General features: G+C 45.2%; 1 protein-coding gene across 1 annotated transcript in view; it reads left to right on the top strand.

Annotated features, from left to right (window-relative positions):
- Nucleotides 1–20,271, top strand: part of Utp20 (UTP20 small subunit processome component) — a 74,547-nt gene that overhangs the window by 29,779 nt on the left and 24,497 nt on the right. The window contains exons 23-37 of the mRNA XM_038314884.1: nucleotides 2,294–2,384; nucleotides 3,349–3,434; nucleotides 3,891–4,016; nucleotides 5,317–5,483; nucleotides 6,584–6,792; nucleotides 9,963–10,106; nucleotides 10,722–10,801; nucleotides 14,595–14,818; nucleotides 15,349–15,493; nucleotides 16,229–16,316; nucleotides 17,181–17,324; nucleotides 17,610–17,660; nucleotides 17,770–17,922; nucleotides 19,484–19,639; nucleotides 19,908–20,048. Coding sequence (XP_038170812.1) covers nucleotides 2,294–2,384; nucleotides 3,349–3,434; nucleotides 3,891–4,016; nucleotides 5,317–5,483; nucleotides 6,584–6,792; nucleotides 9,963–10,106; nucleotides 10,722–10,801; nucleotides 14,595–14,818; nucleotides 15,349–15,493; nucleotides 16,229–16,316; nucleotides 17,181–17,324; nucleotides 17,610–17,660; nucleotides 17,770–17,922; nucleotides 19,484–19,639; nucleotides 19,908–20,048 — 2,005 coding nt within the window. The remainder of the gene's footprint in view (nucleotides 1–2,293; nucleotides 2,385–3,348; nucleotides 3,435–3,890; nucleotides 4,017–5,316; nucleotides 5,484–6,583; nucleotides 6,793–9,962; nucleotides 10,107–10,721; nucleotides 10,802–14,594; nucleotides 14,819–15,348; nucleotides 15,494–16,228; nucleotides 16,317–17,180; nucleotides 17,325–17,609; nucleotides 17,661–17,769; nucleotides 17,923–19,483; nucleotides 19,640–19,907; nucleotides 20,049–20,271) is intronic.

Here is a 20,271-nt window from a genome sequence, read left to right as displayed (position 1 = left end):
TGGTCAGCACTTCCTTCCCTGTGACTTAGCCCCTTAGTTACTGTTTTCTTGTGCTACAATGCTTTCTAGTTCCCTTGGTTACCCATTTACTTAAATTGTTCCAAACTGTTAGAAAAAACTCTGTGTTCAGAGGCTTTTTGAGTTTACCCAAAGATTGTCTGGATTGAGGATCTGATCTGCCAGGCTGCTGTGAAGATGAATCACAGACATCTGCAGTATAGGAGCAGTGTTTACAGAGCACTGTGCAGAACCGCTCCCTTACAGTGTTTACGGAGCACTGTGCAGATCCCTCCCTTACAGTGTTTACAGAGCACTGTGTAGAATCGCTCCCTTACAGTGTTTACAGAGCACTGTGCAGAACCGCTGCTCCCTTACAGTGTTTACAGAGCACTGTGCAGAACCGCTCCCTTACAGTGTTTACAGAGCACTGTGCGGAATCCCTCCCTTACAGTGTTTACGGAGCACTGTGCAGAACTACTTTCTTCTCCACAAATACTGAGGCAGAGACTCAGGGAGGACCTTCTGCAGGAGGAAGGACACCTTTGCTGCTGCAGGATGAAAGCTCGTCAGCCTTGGACAGGGAAAGGACCTATCAGCTAATGGAAATAGTGTGTAAAACACGGGCCACAGCCCGGCTACCTGTAACTCTAGTTCCTTAGTCTCTTTCCATTAGCATAATCCCTAGCAAAAGATTAGTTCTAGGTATGTGTTTGCTAAATAAATGAATAAGCCATTTTTCCAGTCACACCTTGGCCTCTCTCACCCGTGGCCCTGCACACATGCTCTTACCTCTGTCCAAGTGCCCTGGCCCCATTTCTGCTCGCTGAAGGAATCTGTACTTGGAGATGTGCTTGTGGTCACAGTTCTTCACTGAAGTTATCTTACCTGCGTCAGACTCTCGCAGCTCATCAGCCCTGCCTGTGTGGTGGGAGCCCTGCTCACTTGGCTGTTAGTGCTTACAGCTCTTAGGAAATCAGACTTCCCTGGGCTGCGAGTGGCTTTGTCACTAATAGCCGCCTGCCTCACTGCGCTTGGAAGTGTTGTAAAGAAACTTGGCTAAAATACTGAAAACGAAGATGGGCTGGGCACGGAAGTCAGCAGGCAGAGTGCTTGCCGAGCATTCCTGTAATCTTAGCGTGGGAGTGGAAGTAGGCGTATCAGCGATTGAAAGTTATCCTCCTTTACATAGTTCAGGGGCAATCTAGGTAAACAGGTAGGTAGGTAGGAAGATAGATAGATAGATAGATAGATAGATAGATAGATAGATAGATAGATAGATAGATAGATAGATAGATAGATAGATAGATAGATAGATGATAGACAGACAGACAGACAGAGGTAGGTAGGTACGTACATACATACATAGGTAAAAGGAAGGACAAGAAATTATGAGGATTAGGTATGTGTGGTAATTCATCTGCCACCTGTGCCCAAACCTAGAATATTGCTACCAAACACCATCATTAAAAATGTGAATGAATTGTGACGGAAGTGTGGCACACACCCACATCTTTAATCTCAGCACTCAGGAGGCAGAGGCAAGCAGATCTCTGAGTACAAACCCAGCTTGCTCTACACAGCATGTTCCAGGTGAGCCGGAGCAGTGAGGCCATGGGTCCATGAGAGAGTTGGGGGTGGGCGGTGAGTGAAGGATCTGGGTACGATCTCCATATATGCATGGCTCAACTTTATAGTCTTCCTTCCTAGAGTTCAAGTATCAGGAGATCAGGTGGGCAGATGAGGTAGACGTACCTTCTCAGTCCGCTGTAGCAGACGGTGTCTTTCGCTCTGGACAGTCCTGTCTTCCTGTTAGCTTTCAGTCAGAGAACACTGCTGTTTTTCCTGGTCAGTTGAATAAGCAAGAGCCGTTGTCACCTAAACTCGGGCCTCCGTTGCCTGCCGTTAGCTTTCATTTTCACCCGTGTCCATGTGAGTGAGAGAAGAAGGAATCCTGTCACTTCCTTGCCTGCTGTTTGGAGCCGAAAGGAATCAGCCCCGGCTCACCTGCTCTCGCCTCTGAGAGCAGTGTCTTGTCCGCCTTCTCTCCGGTTCCGCTTTGGCAAATCCTGAAGGGTTTTTCTAGTGTGGAAATCCTGGGTTGTGAAGAAAGGCCTGCCTGAGATTCGAAGTTTCCAGAAGATAATTTCCTAATCACTAAAATTTGCTTGGGTAATTAACAGTAGGCACATGGGTTGGGTGTTTGGAATACTTGTCAGAGAATAAAATGGTGGGCAATGTTATTTCAAGCTGATGTTTCTTCTTTGCTACTACAGTAACCTTTTGTTTTCTTTAGGCAGTTAATTGCTCATCTGCAAGTCTTCTCAAAGTTTTCAAACCCACGGGCCTTATATCTAGAGTCCAAATTATACGAACTGTATCTTCAGGTATGTTGAGTAAACGCTCAGTGCTTTAATCCTTGCAAGCTTCCTCTCCCTTTCTTTACCAGAGTAATTTGGGGTTCTGTAACTGGGGATGGGGCCCATTTCCACATGGGAAGTGCTGGTTTTGTTAATAGGCACACGTTAAAAAATCATCTTAATGTACAGTTTCAGATTACACTAATCTAGTTGGCTTTAAAGTCAGCTTCAGGGCGGAGTGACTTAACACTGGGCAGCTGTGTTAGCAGCAAGGACAGTGAATCACACATCATAGAGAAGGATGGGGACTTGGATTTCTGGATCTGTTCGATGGAATGAGAGCGGATAAGGGAAATGCTGTAATTATAATGTTTGTCCCCAACTCTAGAGAAGATGACAGCAAAATGCAGTGCTAGAAGCAGACTGAGCAAGTGTTGGGTTGTTGTTCTAAACCCTCTGTGGAAATGACGTTTCCTCATTTGTGGGTGGTCTTCTGGTGGAGCTTCGTCTGCTCAGCAGACTTTGTCCAGGCTCGGCACACAATTCACACAGACCTTATTAGAAAGCCTGAGCTCAGAAGTCTCCTGCCAGGTAACGGTGGGACCACAGCCAAGTCCTCTCCGGATACCACACTATTAGCTTTGTAGTATAGGATGTCCTTGTCCTGAGACCAGCCAGAATTCAGGTCAGAGTTTCATTTCCTTCCTTCCTTCCTTCCTTCCTTCCTTCCTTCCTTCCTTCCTTCCTTCCTTCCTTCCTTTCCTTCCTTCCTTCCTTCCTTCCTTCCTTCCTTCCTTCCTTCCTTTCTTTCTTTCTTTCTTTCCTTTTTTCCTTTCTTTCTTTTCTTTCTTTCTTTCTTTCTTTCTTTCTTTCTTTCTTTCTTTCTTTCTTTTTTGTAGAGTCTTGCTATTTGGTTTGGTAAACAAATTTCTGTCTCATGGTTTGTGTATAAATTGTTTCATTAACTTATTCTGTAAAATCTCATTTCTAGTTATTGCTACACCAAGACCAAACTGTGCAAAAAATAACGTTGGATTGCATAATGACCTACAAACATCCTCATATCCTCCCTTATAGGTGAGCTATGCTAGGCCAAAGAAACATTACTTCCTTTCACCTAGAGCCACTTCTGAAATAATACCTGAAAGACCTGAGAAATTCCCCTCTTCCAAAGTAACTGTAACCATTTCCAGGCAAGAAATGAAAACCAGAAGTATACGTGTTGGATTATTCTCTATAGATAACAACGTGGAAAAGAGATTCTTAATGTAAAAATGTTTTGGAAAGTGGTAGCATTTCTCTGCTGACGTAACTATGTAAAACCTTTGTGATTACCACTCGTGTGTCGTTGCTCCTAAGCCCTGGGTTAGGGACCAGCTCTAGTTCCTCCAGCCCATTTGTTCACCTCCTGAGATCTGTAGGATGGGAGCCTCAACATGGACTGCCGAGTGTGTTGCTTTCAGCTGTGCTTGCGAATGTTGCTCCTCTCTGGAAGGTGCTGTGGCCCGAGTGCCGATGTGAATCTGTTTGCAGGGAAAACCTGCAGAGGCTGCTAGATGACCGCAGCTTTAAGGAAGAGATCGTGCATTTCAGCCTTTCCGAAGAGAGCGCCGTGGTCAAAGCTGCCCACCGGGCGGACTTGTGTCCAGTTCTCATGAGGTATTTATACTATTTAAAATGTGACTATGAGCCAGGCGGTGGTGGCGCACACCCATAATCCCAATACTTGGAAGACAGAAACAGGCAAATTTCTTAAATTCAAGGCCAGTCTGATCTACAGAGCAAGTTCCAGGAAGGTCAGGGCTACACAGAGAAAGCCTATATTGAGAAACAAAAACAAAAGACAAACAAACAAAAAAAAAAAAAGACAATCTGTCGTGTGATTTTATTCTTTTCTTTAAGTAGGGTCTCATGTAGCCCAAGCTATCCTCAACTCACTGAAGATGACCTCACCGTGCTTAGTTTTATGCAGACTGGAGATCAGAACCAGGCCTTTCTTCATGCTGGGCAAGCACTCTCCCTGCAGAGCCTGATTTCCAGCCCTGTGTTTTCCTCTTCTTTAGTTGGATCTTTTGGACAGTGGCATCAAACTGCACTAGTCATTCTTTATGTGCAAATAATTGGAGAACAAAGTGAAAACAAGATTCTCTGTCTTTCCAATGTTTGTGCGTGGCTCTCCTTACTATTTTGTGTGCCGAAGAATGACGTGGTCATTTCTTATTCCCATACTCTCTGCTGCATTCATTCCCTGCGATGAACCTGTGACGTGAAGGCTGAGAGATGCTCGGGATACGAATGCTTGGTCTCATGCCGAGGACCCTGTTCAATCCTCTTTATGAGCAAAATTAGTGCTGGCTTTTACTTCCACTCATTAACTCATCCACGTATTGCTCTTACCACGTCACGTAAAGAAAAAAATAGTTTTTCCTCTTTTCTCTGTGCTAAGAATTATATTTTTACTGAAAAGCTTTAAAAATTTTCTTGTAAAACTAGATAAATTCCATGTGATTTTTATTCTGTTTATTTTGTTTGTTAGATGTGAGATAGGTTCTCATTGGACAGCTCTGGCTGGCCTGGACTGCACAGAGAGCTCTGACCCCCTCTTCCTCTCCCTCATTATTTTTTCTTTTGCTGGTTTATATGTTTCTTTTTTCTTCCAGGCTCTTAATTTCACTTCCTTTTAATATCTGTATTATTGTTTTCATTTATCCTTGATTTAACTTATCCTTGACTTGCCTGTTTTATTGCTTTTTTTTCCTCTGCAGACAGTGAATTACCTTCTAGCCTTTTTATTTTCTGCTTCCTGCCCGCCTTGTCCCGTCCTTTCTCATAGCACCCGTTTTCCTTCTCTCTTAGCTTTATGCTATATCCTTTGAAATCTTAGCTCCTTGAGCCTTGTAGTAAACCAGCAGCTCGCTCTGTTTAGCCTGCGTGTGGCTGATGCTGTTTTGGCTTTCAGGATTCTGTATGGGCGGATGAAGAATAAGACAGGGAGTAAAACCCAGGGCAAGTCTGCCTCGGGCACCCGCATGGCCATCGTCCTGCGCTTCCTCGCTGGGACCCAACCAGAAGAGATCCAGTTCTTCTTGGATCTGCTGTCTGAGCCTGTGAAGCATTTCAAGAACGGTAGCTACTCAGTGCCTCTGAATAAGTGCACGCCTTTTGTGGCAACCTTTAGACGTTCCTGGGAGAAATCTTTGTAATGGACTGCTTCCTCCCACCCCTCTGGCGTCTTTTTGCAGAAATGCAGTTCACTCTAAACTTTGCTGGTCTCACAGTTGACCCCAGGGTTGTCAGTACCTTTGCATTAGGAGTCTTTGATAGAAAATGTGTATTTTGTTGTACATTTCTACCAATGAAAAATGTCAGATACTACTCATTATACAGAAGATGTGCTAGACTAGTCTACATAATGATTCTGGGTCAGCCAGGGCTACATCCTGAGACTGTATTTTAAATGCACACGGACACACGGGGGGGGGGGGGGGGAGGGAAGAAGAGAGTCAGTCCCAGCACCCAAGAGATCAAGAACAAGCTGTAAGAATTAACCAGAACTCTAGCGATTTAGTCATTTATTTATCCACAGAATCATTTACCTGTTGAGCGACGGCTTGTCTGTCTCTCCTGTGTCCCCACCGCTGGGCTCAGCTGGAAAGCGGTGGAGAAGTGTAACAGGGCAATCCCAGCTCTGCTGCGCTCTCCTGTCAGTGTGGGACGTCTGTCATGGTGATTACTCGCCATCGGCGCTTACTCCACATGTGACGTTATCAAAAGCCCTTTGCAGACACCTCAGTTGATGTTTAATAAACGCTGGCACTCTCATTGTATAGTTGTCCATTTTACAGATGAGAAAACCGGTAGAGGTGGGATTTGAACTCAGACCTTTCAGAATATAAAATCCTTTGTTCCAGTTCCAAAATTGATTGGCTTTATCCCAACATAAATATTTATTTGGTGGTACAGTTTGTCTTGATCCGGATCATAGGTTTCCATGTAGTATATATAGTCTTGCCCTGTGTAGGAGAATGGCTATGATGAGAACAGAGTTTTGGTTGGGTGGGTGGACAATGAGCATTTTGTAAAAATTGGGAGGTAACCTATGACAGAAGTACATTGTCCCCTACAGTAACACGTCTCTAGGAACGCTGCAGTATTTAGGGGTGGGAGGGTTGCCGCGCTCAAAGAGACCAGCGTTTCCCTGAACACCACATCCTCTCTGTCCCTAGGGGAGTGCCACTCTGCAGTTATTCGGGCAGTGGAGGATTTGGATTTGTCTAAGGTCCTTCCCGTGGGCCGTCAGCATGGCATCTTAAACAGCCTGGAGGTGGTTCTGAAGAACGTCAGCCACCTGATCAGCGCGTACCTGCCAAAGATCCTGCAGATCCTGCTGTGTATGACGGCAGCCGTCTCGCACATCCTGGACCAGCGGGAGAAGGTGAGAGACTGGCGGGAGATGCTCGCTTCTCTGCCAGTGGCTTCCCAGGTTAATCTCCTCCTAGAATCCTTGTTACGCTGAGAGTCGCAGACTCTGGCAAACCAACGCTGAAGCCAGTGCAGTTTTTGAATAAATAAGCAGAGTGATGAGCAGGGCTGCTTAGGTAGCTGACCAACTGCCGGAAGGTAAGCGCGGTAGAATTTTCTGAATTGTATTCCAGACCTGCTCTGTTGAAATAGGAATGTGGCCATGAGGTTACATTTGAGGTCGGAGGGAAGAAGGTTGTACATTATGATACACAGGAGGCCCTTGGAGCAATTGGGTTTGAAGGAAATACCCAGGCTCCCATTTGTCTTTTGAACTCTGGCTGTTATTAACAAATGGGCATAAATTTCAGTTTGTCGAAGAAGTTGTCTCTGGGGGCTGGTGAGATATCAGCGGTTAAGAACACCGGCTGTTCTTCCAGAGAACCTGGGTTCAATTCCAAGCACCCACATGGCAGCTCACAGTGGTCTGTAACTCCAGTTCCAGGGTCTCCAACATCTCATACAAATATGCATGCAGGCAAATCACCAACGTGTGTGAAATAAAAGTAAAAAAAGAAAAAGAAAAGAAAGAAAAGGAAGAAATTGTCTGTTGATTCACAATACGCCCAGTGAACTGCCTTCTGAACGCAGTCTTAGGTAGAAGTTGGCTACCAGAATTTTCAGCTGGTTTTTAGGTAGACGTAAATTGGCCTTGTTAATCAGATGAGTCAGCAAGAGCTGACCCCCTGGGAGGCACAGCTCCAGTGTGTTCTAAAGACGGGCGGGTGTCCAGAGCGCAGTGAGGGGAAGCGTCCCATAAGTAAGGTTGGTGATACCACATGTTTTTGCTTGGAAGTATGAAAACTTCCTTCCTACCGGGGAATTCCTGACAGACCTTGAGCGGAGGCGTGTAAGGACGCTGCCTTCCACCAGCTGTAGTGGCCACACCAGTTGGATCTGCTGAAGGACGCAGAGGCAAGAGGATTACGAGCTACCCAGGTGTGGGCACACACCATTAATACCAGCGCTCTGGAAGCAGGGGCTGGTTGATCTCTGTTGACTTCAAGGCCAACCTGGTCTACAGCGTGAGATTAAGGACTAGCAAGGTCTACATAGTAAGACACTGTCTCAGACAAACAAGCAAAAAATACAAAAAGAAAAATATTTATTGCCTTGGTTGCTTTGTGGGAAAGAGGCTTAGAGAGACCAAGACTGACAGCAAAGCGAGGTCGTGGGAAACTGTCCTGTGTGAGCTTAAAGGAGACGGTGCACATTTCCATCTGAGCTCCAGCGCAGACAGAAGGGAGCATCTGTGCACGTGCTCAGTCCAGAAGTGTGAGAGGCTTCGTAAAGACGCGGCCTTTGGACTTTGGATTAACTTAGAAGTTACTCAGTAATGGGCCATGCTCCCAGGCCAGCGTTGTGTAACTCAGAGGATCATTTGTGCAATTTCATGGTTCATTAGTTCCTGAGGTGTTAAGCTTGCTCACGGATGTTGAGCTTCTTGCTCTTTTAAACAGGTCTCAGGAGTTCCTCTAAGAGGTATAATGAGTCGCCCCACGGTGATTTGTCCTGGTGTGTGCTTGAGCTCAGTTACACACTTGCTCTTTATGGATTTGATAGCCTTTGCGGTGCTGGCTGACATGCAGTGTGTTGTTAGGTGGTAACTGATTTTGTGGTGTTTGTACATTGAAGTGGTGGCCGTGTACAAATATCCATAAAGCCCCCAGATGCTTATTTTCCTGTCTTTCCTCTGGCTTGGTCAACACTTATGGAGTAAGCTGGACAGCTGGAACTCTGGTTGTAGAAATGGACAGAATGTGCCCATCCTGCCCATGGGAAGAGCAGAGATGGAGAATGGTGGGCGTCTTGTTTGCTAGGGCTGCTTGTCATGTGTCCAGATGATCATAACATCATGTTCATAAGTGTCTGTTGTCATGTGTCCAGATGAGCACAGTGCCGTGTTCATAAGTGTCAGCTGTCATGTGTCCAAATGATCACAATGCCATGTTTTTGAGGTCAGTGGCAGTTTTTTTTCTTCCCCCAAACCTGACTCCAGGGGCAGCACAGGTGCTCCTGACAGAGAGGAAGCAGGATCAGAATGATTTGTCGCGTGGCACCCTCTTGTGTTCCTCTGCAGCTTGAGTAGGGAGGAGAGTGAAGGCAGATGGTGTGTGAGATCTCATGCTTCCTTGGCCTTACGTGGCGAATGAAGCATGCTGGGTCATAGGCTCTTGATTTAAAATAAGTCATTTCAGACTGAGCCGTCTCTGTTGGCTGGAGCATGGGCTTCTCGTGGCAAGTGGCCCCCTCTTTGTTTTATTTGCTGTGTCTTGGTCGTGGACTTGCCCTTCACTGCATAGAGGATTTCCTTTGCCGCCCTGGGGTCCAGGATGGTTTTTAGGTAAAGCTGTAGGAAAATAAGGTCATATGTAAATGTTTCCATTTACATATTAATGCTCGGCATATTGATCAGGTTTGAGGCATCTTTGATTAGTTCCTTTAACAGTGTGTGTTCGGAGAGCATCAATCTGAAGCCCTTCTCCTCTCTGGGATAAACCCATTCACTCTTTAATACCAGTGGAAATTCTGTGTGATATTTGTCATTCCCAGGCTTATAAAACTCCTCACATATCAAACTCTTCAGAATTTTCAGTCCCTCCTATAAATACAGACTTTGGCTATAATGCCGTTGATAGGAACTCAGTAAACACGTTTAGTTTGAGCCTGAACAGATGGCCTGCATAGTTGTGACTTCACGCCACCTAGGGAAGGAAGCGTCATGTCTGTTTAGTGTTTGCTGTTACTCTCCAGCCTCTCTGCCTCCACACAGACATATTTGTTTATTTCTGTTACTGCTTTTCTCACTGTATGTCTGTGCACCATGTGCATGCAGTGCCCCTGAAGGCCAGAAGAGGGCACCAGATCCCCAGGAACTGGAGTTAGGGAGCTGTGGGTTCTGGGAACTGAGCCTGGGTCCTCTACAAGAGTAGCTGGTGCTGCTAACACTGAGCGTCTCTCCATTCCCAAGCCTCTTTTTTCTCTGCCACATGAGCAAGAATGTCTCTCTAAGGAATCAGGTTGGAGGGCGGGGGTAGTGCGTGTGTCTGTGTGTCTGTGTCTGAAAAAGACATTTGTTTGCAGATACAACTAAGGTTTATTAACCCACTGAAAAACTTAAGACGTCTGGGAATCAAGATGATCAGCGATATCTTTTTGGATTGGGAATCCTATCAGTTCAGAGCGGAAGAAATTGATGCTGTGTTTCATGGTGCAGTTTGGCCTCAGGTAAACCTTGATTTGATTTCTCCGTCCTGCCTGACACCGTCTATTTCTCCCGTTGTTTTTATTCACCAGCACAGTCCGCCGCCCAGACACAAATGTCTGCTTTCTTACGAGACTCTTATTTCTGCGGGTTGTTAGAACCCTTAGTTAGAGAACCCTAGAGATCCAAAGCCGCTTTTTAAATCCCGTGGCATTTCTACAGGCGATTAGCTGGAGTCTTACTGTGCCTTAAGAAGTCTGCTCTAGCTTCCCTAGTGTGCTAGCTTCCCCTGCTCCGCGTGTCAACACACGGGAAGGCACTTGTGTTCATCAGCACTTCTCTTCAGGTTTCTCTGCTTGTGACCAGTTGTTATGGTAACTGGTGTATTGGCTAAGACTGCGAGAGAGACTTGATTTTGAGAACAGTTTCTAGCTGTTTAAACTCAGTCTTTCTGACCATTAAATCCCCAGACAGCTGGTCCCAGTCTCTAGATAGTCCATGGCCCACCGTTGCTGCCCTTCTCTCCCTCCGTCTGTCCTTTCTGTGTGGTCTCCGCTGTGGTGCGTCCTCTGTTTAGTGGTTGCTCTTTTTTCTCCTGTAAGTCTCTGTGGTTTATATGCCTTCATTTGCCGTCCTAGATCTGCAGGCTTGGATCTGAGAGTCAGTATTCGCCTACTCCTCTGTTGAAGCTAATTAGTATCTGGAGCAGAAATGCAAGGTAAGACTTCTTTCCTCTAAGAAAGAGCAGTGCTTCAGTCTGGTCACAGCTGGTCTAAGGGCTGTCTGCTGTCTAGTGAGTTACGTTTCTGAGGTATATTACCTACATAAATACATTGTATAGTGTAAAAATCAGGATGAACATGTACTCAGATATCTTTTCTTTCTTGTAAAAACATTCAGTATCATTTCTTTCAGCTTGTTAGAAAATGGAAAATAGGTTAAAGTTACACCTGCGATGTGAGTGGCATAAATGACAGTTGCACATAAAATGCACAGTGGATGCCTGGGCGTGGCGGTCGAGGTGCATTCCTGCATGTGTGATGACTGCATCGGCCGTTCCATCCGAGCTTGCGGGGAAGTAGGATGTCGATCCTGCAAGGGATGGCGTTGTCACATAACGTTCTTGTGCTCAGAAACAAATGATCGTGTGTTCACCGAGAGTCCAGTAACGCCTTCTCCCCAGCTCCCTCTTGAAAGGGAGAATTAAAACGCCTGTCCAAATAAACACACAGCTCCTATGTCAGGCTAAGCTTTGATACTGATCTGCTATTTAAAACCATGGCATTTAGCCGGGCGGTGGTGGCGCACGCCTTTAATCCCAGCACTCGGGAGGCAGAGGCAGGCGGATCTCTGTGAGTTCGAGGCCAGCCTGGTCTACAAGTGCTAGGTCCAGGACAGGCTCTAAAAAAGCTGCAGAGAAACCCTGTCTTGAAAATCCAAAAAAAAAAAAAAAAAAAAAGGTAAAATCATGGCATTGGTTTTTTACAAAATCAGGGCTATGCTGTATAGCCAGTTTTTCGTTTTGTTTTTCATTGTTTACCATTATGGCATGAATATTTTCTTGTTATTAAACAGGCTTCCCCTAAAACCCAGAAGCATCATTTTCTTCATCTGTTCTTTCTACCAGGAGGGAGCCTGTTTGTTGTAAGGAAAGGCCTCACTTCACCGTTCCCACATTTGATGACAAACCCGACTTTGTATCTTTCCTGAGTGTCTGTAGGCAGTGCTCTCTAGTCGTATTTGAGGAAGTTTCATAGTGTTGTGTCCAGACAGGCCAAGGCTACACTTTATTGGTTCCTGATTCAAGGCACATCCACATTGAACACCGCTTTATGAATCCTGAAATGTCTTCCTCCTCCTTTTCTGAGAAAGCAGATAATGGGCTGCAGAGATAGCTCAGCAGTTACAAGCCCTTGCTGCTCTTTCAAAGGACTAAAGTTTGGTCACCAGAACCCCATCCTTGCTGGGACTCCAGCTGTTGCTTTCATGACTGTAGAGCCCCAGTGAACACACATAGTTGTCCGTGAAAGAACTCGTGGATAAACGTGTCACAGACTACTTCATAAGGGTGCTACGCTTTCCAGAAGCAATAACTAGGGCTGGCGTTGGCCAGTCCCAGCGCTGTGGTTCATTGGATAAAGGCACACGGCCTGAGCTTGATCCCTTAGGGCCGCGTGGGTGGAGGAAGGAGAGAACTGATTCGGGCAAGGCGCCGTCTGGCCTTCCACGTGTCCTGCTCAGTAGGAAGCCCTCACACTCATGCGTACACACAAAAATGAATCAGTGTGATAAAAATGTAGAGTGAAACTACCACTTACATAGCATCAGATGTTAAAGTTGATTTTCCCAACCATAGAGAAGTGTAGCCATTTGCTTTGCACTAAACAGTTAAAGGTGAACTTTATCTACTGTCCTTAATCTTACAAGGAAGCGCCAATTGTCTCAAAACTTCGGTGAACTCAAGATAGCTAACACTTGCTATCAGATGGAGACATGTTAATTAAAAAAAATGGCAATGAGACAGGACAGTCACTGTGATCTGGGAGCCTTGGCACTGACTTAGCTGCACTGGTTCTAATCAATGACATACGTCTTTGTCGCACGTGTCCCCCGTGTCCCCTATTTCGTCCTTTGTGCTTCCTCAGTGCTACAAGTCCCTGTCTTCACACCTGACTTGTATTCTCCCTCTGTAGTTAACCTACCTAAAATTCTCAAAGAGCAGAGACCATTTCTCTTTCATGTGTGTGTCTCCCTGCACAGTTCCTCCTCTTCACACGGCTTTACTTGGCACCCGTTGCATGTCGGAGGGTGGTTATAGTTTCTGGTTGAGCCTTGCCCTTCAGCACGGGGCATGCTCAGTGTACTGTGGGTCTCTGAACATCACCTTGTTCACCTGTAAGACAGAAATTACAGAGCCTAGGGCTGGGAGGTGGCCCCGTGAGTGACACGCGTGCCGGGCAAGGTGAGAACCATGTAAAGGCAGGCAGATGGGACGGAGAGACACGTGTGGACACTCGCTGCAGCTGGCCGAGCCAACTCAGCAAAGGTCCATGCCACTGAGACACTCTGTTTCCAAACCAAAAGTGGAGGAATACCTGAGAACCTCCACATGCTCCCGCACGTGTGAACATACACACACACACACACACACACACACACAGCATTAACAGATGGTTGTCCTCTGACCTCTACATGCTCCCACACAGACACACACACACACACAGAGCAATAACAGATATCCTCATTGCTTATGATGACTGTTGTGTGATTTTTTTTTCCTCTTTTCTTTAATCTTCTGGGGGTTCACCAGCCAGTTCCCATCTAAATCACACACAGAGGAGGCTTATTCTTAGTTATGAATACCTGACCTTAGCTTGGCTTGTTTCTTGCCAGCTTTTCTTAAATTATCCCATCTATCTTTGGCCTTGGGACTTTTATTTTTCTCTATTCTTGTATACCTTTTCTTTTCTTCTTAGTCCGTTTCTGGCTGGGTATCTAGGTAGCTGGCTCCTGAGTCTTCTTTCCTTTCTCCCAGATTTCTTGTCATATTTATCCTCTCTGCCTCTCAGCCCCACCTATTCCTCTCTCCTGCTTCACTACTGGCCGTTCAGCTCTTCATTAGACAGCAGGTGTTTTAGACGGGCACAGTAGCACAGCTTCACAGAGTTAAACAAATGCAGCGTAAACAAAAGTCACACACCTTAAATATATTCCCCAGCAAATGGTGTATGGAGAGTTGAAGCCTGACCATACTATGTCAACTGTTAATTGGACTAAAACACACAGAAACAACTGCTTAGAATGTCTGCTTGTGTGCTGGTGCCGAGTATGTTAAAACACTTGAACTATTTCTAGTGATAAAGAATTGATGAAGTTAATCTACCCATGTTTTCTTTTCCTGTAAATTATTTGATACATTTCTATGTGGAGTATATTCTAATTTTTCCTATGAGTGTTTTATTATTAGCATGGCTTCATCCTCTCCGAGTGATTGACATTTCATTTTCGAAACCTTATTACTGAGTACAGAAATTTTTTTGTTGTTGTTGAGATAAGGTTTCTCTCTGTAGCTTTGGAGCCTGTTCTAGAACTAGCTCTTGTAGGCCAAGCTGGCCTCGAACTTACAGAGATCCGCCTGCCTATGCCTCCCGAGTATTGGGGTTAAAGCCATGTACCACTGCCGCCTGGCTAAATATGGAACTTTCATATGGCCCTTTAGAAAATGCTTAAGACCAGAAGTCCAGCAATGACTCAAGTCTCAGGTCTGCCCTTCTTCATCTGTGATGTGAAAAAAATGGCACCTCACATAGATGTCATGAAGTCTAAATAAATATATATATAAATCTAAGTAATGTTTATAGAGTGCTTAGAATTAGCCATTGAGTTCTGGATTTTAAAATACTTTCTCTTCATTTACCCATGTTAAAACCACTTAGAAACTCTTATGGAATGTTTTAGACATAAACATCCTAAGAAGTGAGATGCCTATCCCAGTGTCTTTCTCCTTGCAGATACTTCCCTCTCCTGGCTAAACAGAGACCTGGACACCTGGAATGTGATGTCCTGACCAACGTCTTTGCCGTTCTCTCAGCAAAGAATCTGTCCGATGCCACAGCGAGCATCGTAATGGACATAGTCGATGACCTTCTCAACCTTCCAGATTTCGAGCCCACAGAAACAGTGCCGAGCTTGCCGGTGACTGGCTGTGTGTATGCCGAGGTGGCCGACGACACAGGTGTGTGCGCTGCACAGAGCAGGTGACTCATAGACGTCAGCGGTAGCTGTGGCCCCAGAACAGAGTCAGCTGGTCTGGAAATGCTTGTTTCAGAGACTAGGAAATGCTTTGCACTGTTGCACCCAGATTCTTCCTGTCACAGTACCCCAACAGCTCCTGGATTTATGGACTCTGAGGTCTTTTATGAATTTGTAATTTAAAAGCCAGGCAGTGGTGGCACACGCCTTTAATCCCATCACTTGGGAGGCAGAAGCAAGGAGGATCTCTGTTAGTTTAAATCCAGCCTGGTCTAAAGAGCCAGGAGTACACAGAGAAATCCTGCCTCAAAAAACCAAATATAAATATACGAATGAATAATTGATTAAATAAATACATTTATGATTTAGCTACTGGTGTCTCTTTTAAGGAAGAGAAGGTTATTTGATGATTAGAGTTGAAATTTAAATGCTCATTAATAGTTGAATAGTCTGTCATCAAGGGGATACTATATAATGCTGACGAAAGGTTAATTTAAACAATCCCTATTTCAGAGCCTCTCACTGTGGGAGGGAGATTGATTGTGCCCCATGTGCCTGCAATTCTGCAGTACCTCAGCAAGACCACAGTCAGTGCAGAGAAGGTGAAGAAGAAAAAGAACAGGGCGCAAGTCAGTAAAGAGCTCGGCATTCTTTCCAAGTGAGTGACTGTTTGTCGTTAAAGGTTAAGATTAATGTTCATTTTTAAAACTTTTATCTTGTTTGTCAGTTAACAATTTTGAAATATTAGGGGAAAGGAATCTTCTAAAATGTCACCTGCAAGATGCTGGGTTTAATCTCCAGCACTAACCATCAAACTGAAGAAGTGGAGCTAAGAGCAGGAGCGGGGCTGGGAGTGAAGGGGCAGCAGGGCACTTGCTGAGTCTTCCAGGCCCGAGTCAGACTAAAGATTTGCTGTTTCCTCCTTTGCGTATCTGCTTGATCAAATTCTCAGGTTTTGTTAGATCACTAAAAAATACTAGAAAGAACAAACTGAAGACTCAAGCCTGTTTTCTAAAAAGTCTTTGGCAGTAAAATTAATAGTATATAATCAGTTTCTATAAAGGCAAAGTTAGTAAAAAAAAGATTTTATCTTAAATTTTGATGTAAGCATTATGACACATTGACAACCTTTAATATTACTTTCAACAACATGAAGTGATAAACTGGGGTCTGCTAGAAGCCGGAACCTTTTATTTACGTTTCTAAGTTTCTGTGAGTGATTGCTAAGTTTTGTACCGACTTATGGGTGCGGTAGTGGAAAGATGGTGAACCCTTACGCTCCAGAAAGGCCAGAGTCACAGACCTAACACATGCGCAGCTGACAGTTGTCTGCGGCCTGCCGCTCGGATCCTCCTTCCCCACATCTTCCTCACCTGTCCCTTGTCGTCTTTAGGATCAGCAAGTTCATGAAAGACAGAGAGCAGAGCTCTCTCCTCATCACTCTCCTCCTCCCCTTCCTCCTGCACGGCAATGTTGCACAGGTACAGTTCATAGTGCTTACTGTGTCTGCACCGGGTGCTCTCCCGTTAGGCATCTTTGCTTATAGGTGATCTTGTTGGTTGAACTCGGTGATACACTTGATCCAGAAAACTTAAGGCTGTATAGAAGTCCAGCATCTGAAATACGGGGGGGGGAGGAGGGAGGGGGGGGTGCTCTGGGCTAGAGTGGATGGGAGAGAAGGCGTCACCGGACACCACAGTAAGGGTCAGTCCATTCCAGCCTCTCTCCCTCCTGAGCAACAAATAGAACCTAAGTTCACTGTACATTGTGGAGTCATGAATATAGATCACACTAGCAAAACTGAATGAAAAGTCTCTCTTTTAATATTCAACCAAGAGTTTCTGATCAGATTCTAAAACCCGAGTTACTCCTCTCAGGAGTTCTTCTAGTGGCTCATTTATTGGGTATGAGGAGTGAGCAGGTGGTTGTTGGGATATAAGCCCACAAATCTGTAGACAGCCAGAAGCGTTTGTTTTCCTCAGTGGGCTTATGTTGTTGGCTCTGCTGTGATTCATGAACTGGAGAGACAGTGCTTCAAACTCCTGTCTATTCTCATTAGAATTCAAGGAAGAAACCGTAACTAGATTTTGTGTTAAGATGCTATTTTTTTAAATGCGATGAAATAATTTTTTTCCAGTTCTTGTAACCATTTCCGTCGCTATCATAAAATATAAACTAACTGGGTGTGGCGCACACCTCTAATCCCAGCGCGGAGGAGGCAGAGGCAGGATTGTTCCAAGTATTGAAACCAGATCTTAAAATAAGTAACACTTGTGCATGTGAATGCGTGTGCGTGCCTGTAATGTTATAAGAAATACTGAAATGCAGTTTCTCCTGATTCTCAGGAGACAGAGCTTGACATCCTGGTGACAGTGCAGAACTTGTTACAGCATTGTCTGAACCCCACCAGCTTCCTCAAACCTCTGGCCAAACTCTTCTCAGTTATTCAGAACAAGTTGTCAAGACAGTTGCTGTGCACTGTTTTCCAGGTAGGCATTTGTGATCCCAAACTGCCCTTTCTTTCTGTCCCATAAAACACTGGAGCAAGCCGCCTTTGATCCAGTATGATAGATATGCAGTCGAATGGTATTGGGGAACTGAGGCGGTTAGAGCAGAAAGGTTATGGTTTTATCCATAAATAATTATGCTCATAGCCAGGAATGCTCCTGCAGACCTGCAGTCCCAGTGTCTGGGAGGGTAAGGCCAACCTGGGCTACGCATTGAGCAACTCCCCTATCAACTCCAAAAATAAACACATTGCCCTTTCTTTTCAGAGTCTGTCTGATTTTGAAAGTGAACTAAAATATGTTACAGACATTGTAAAGGTAAGAGAAATCTAATTTCTTTTTTACTTCAAAAGTATTGTCATTTTGATTTATTAACCCTAATATCTATATCTATCCCTCTATATGATTTTCCCGTTATATCTTGTAGCTTAATGCCTTTGATAAAAGGCATCTCGATGACATCGACTTTGACGTGCGGTTCTCAGCGTTCCGGACCGTCACCTCTACCGTAAAGGAGATGCAGGCGGTGGACGCCGACTACCTCGTCCCTGTGATGCACAACTGTTTCTATAACATGGAGGTGCGTGTTCGCGGCTCACGCTCAGACTGTTTTGATAGTACGCCACTAAATACAGTGACCTAATTCCTGAATTTATTTTAGAAAGAGGACAGGCATTTTTTTAGAGCAGATTTTTGTTTTGTGAAGCACTTTCTGCTACTCTCATGGTTTGAAAGACGAAAATGTTGGACACATGGAAGCACTTGGGAAGACATCAAGTAGACATTGCCCGAGCATGCGGTACCCTTCCACAGCATCGCTGCTGCGGAGGCAGTACGGAAGGGCCATAGTTTACAGAGCTGGACCCTGTCTTTTGTTGGTTTGTGCTTTGGTTTGGTGAGTGTGTTTACAGACAGGGTCTCACTGTGGAGTCCTATCTGAACGGGAACTCTCCATGTAGACCAGGCGGGCTCAGACTCAGGATCTTCCTGCCCCCACCTCCAGCATACCTGCCACTGTGCACACCACAGCTGGCCCCGTCGTAAAGACAAGCGAGTGTTTACCTAGAGCTGTAGGCAGGGAATGGCAGTGCTGAAACCCTTTGCAGAGGCGATGTCAACCATGGTTGCACAGCCTTCATCGTATTCTAAAACCCATCAGGGGCCAGCATGGTGGCTCAGCAGGTAAAGGCATTTGCCAGTCAAGACTGATGACCTGAGTTCAGTCCCCAGAACAAATGTGAAAAGCCAGATGGAAGGCGGGGTGGGGTGTGGAGGGGACGGACTGGAAAATCCCCAAAGCTTGAAAGCTAGCTCGCCTGGAGTACTCACAGCCTGGTGACCAGGGTGAAGGCAAGAGCTGACTCCTGAGGCTGGTTCTCTGCCTCCACAGTGGTACTGGGGCGTGTGCCTGTTCACACACACACACACACACACACACACACGTGCTCACGCAATTAATTTAAAACTGTTAAGTGTACCCTTTAAAAGGATGAATTTTATGGCATTTCAATATGCTTATTTTTAGGTTAACTGTTACTTAAAGTTTGTCTGCTTTTATTGAAGATTTACAAGAAGTAAAGGGTGTTTGTATTAAGTGCCATATTACTCTATGGAATTAAATCTAAAACGGGAAAATGGAGCCATGACTGTTGCTAAGCTGCAGGGCATCAAGTAACTCTGGGGCGTTTACACTCTGTGATGCTCAGAATTTCATCTGGGATGTGAGCAAGGGAGTTTCTATTTAGGGCTTATTTCTTCAGATAGCATGCCAAATTTCAACATAAGGAGTCTGAAACTGCCTGCTAGCTGAGTTAGGAAAACCTTCTCTGAACTAAGTTCTTTTTATTTATTTATTTATTTATTTATTTATTTATTTATTTATTTATTTATTTATTTATTTGGAGGGGTGGGTTTGAGATAGGATTTCTCTGTGTGGCCCTGTCTGTCCTGGAACTCGCTCTGTAGACCAGGCTGGCCTGCCTCTGCCTCCCAAGTGTTGGGATGAACGCGCATGCACCAGTACTACCCAGGCGCGCAGGCATTTCTTAGTAGGGCTTTGCAGATAGGTTTTCTGGGGTTTTGCTTTCTCGGGGAATATTCTACATTGTATATCTAGATAAGTTACTAATTCTCGTTTTCAGGTTGGAGACATGTCTCTAAGTGACAATGCCAGCATGTGCCTGACAAGCATCATCCAGAGGCTGGCTGCTTTGAACATCACAGAGAAAGAGTATAAGGAGATCATTCACCGGACCCTCCTGGAGAGGCTGAGGAAAGGGCTGAAGAGCCAGACGGAGGTAGCGAAGCTTTATCTGTTAGTCAGTCCTGTCTACAGGTGTTCCCCCTTGGGCTGCTGCAGGGCAGTCGGATTTCGTGTAAATAATTCAGTTGCCTGTGGAGGAGGAGGAGAGTGGGAATGGTGAGGCTTGGATTTTATTTTATAGTTTTTCCTTACGTTGAAGGAAATGATTTACTTAAAATATGAATAACTTTTTTGTCTACCTTATCTCACCTACTAGCAAACGGATACGTTTAAAATACTTTTGTCTCCCCTTGGTGTTGCAGAATGTTCGGCATGATTATACCGTGATCCTCTCCTGTTTGATTCAAACTTTCCCCAGTCAGCTGGAATTCAAGGACCTGGTGCAGCTCACTCACCGCCACGACCCGGAAATGGACTTCTTCGAGAACATGAAGCACATTCAGGTAGGCGCGGCTGCTCCTCCTGCCTTCAGAGTACACCTCAGACAGCTCTGCCTAATGGGGAAGGTGTCCGGGGTGACCAGGTTCCTTCCCTGGTCTGCATGGTCATCGCCCAAATGTGCATATGAGATGATCATCTCCTGAGGGCCATCATCAGATACAAATCGTGTCAACTTTCTCTGGTTTTCCTAAATGTTTGGGCCCATTTTAAGTGGTGTGGATTGCA

The sequence above is a fragment of the Arvicola amphibius genome, chromosome 17 (assembly GCF_903992535.2).
Source record: "Arvicola amphibius chromosome 17, mArvAmp1.2, whole genome shotgun sequence".
In the NCBI taxonomy this organism is placed as follows: domain Eukaryota; kingdom Metazoa; phylum Chordata; class Mammalia; order Rodentia; family Cricetidae; genus Arvicola; species Arvicola amphibius.
Note: the sequence above shows the minus strand (reverse complement) of the source record. Positions and strands in the feature narration are given on the sequence as shown.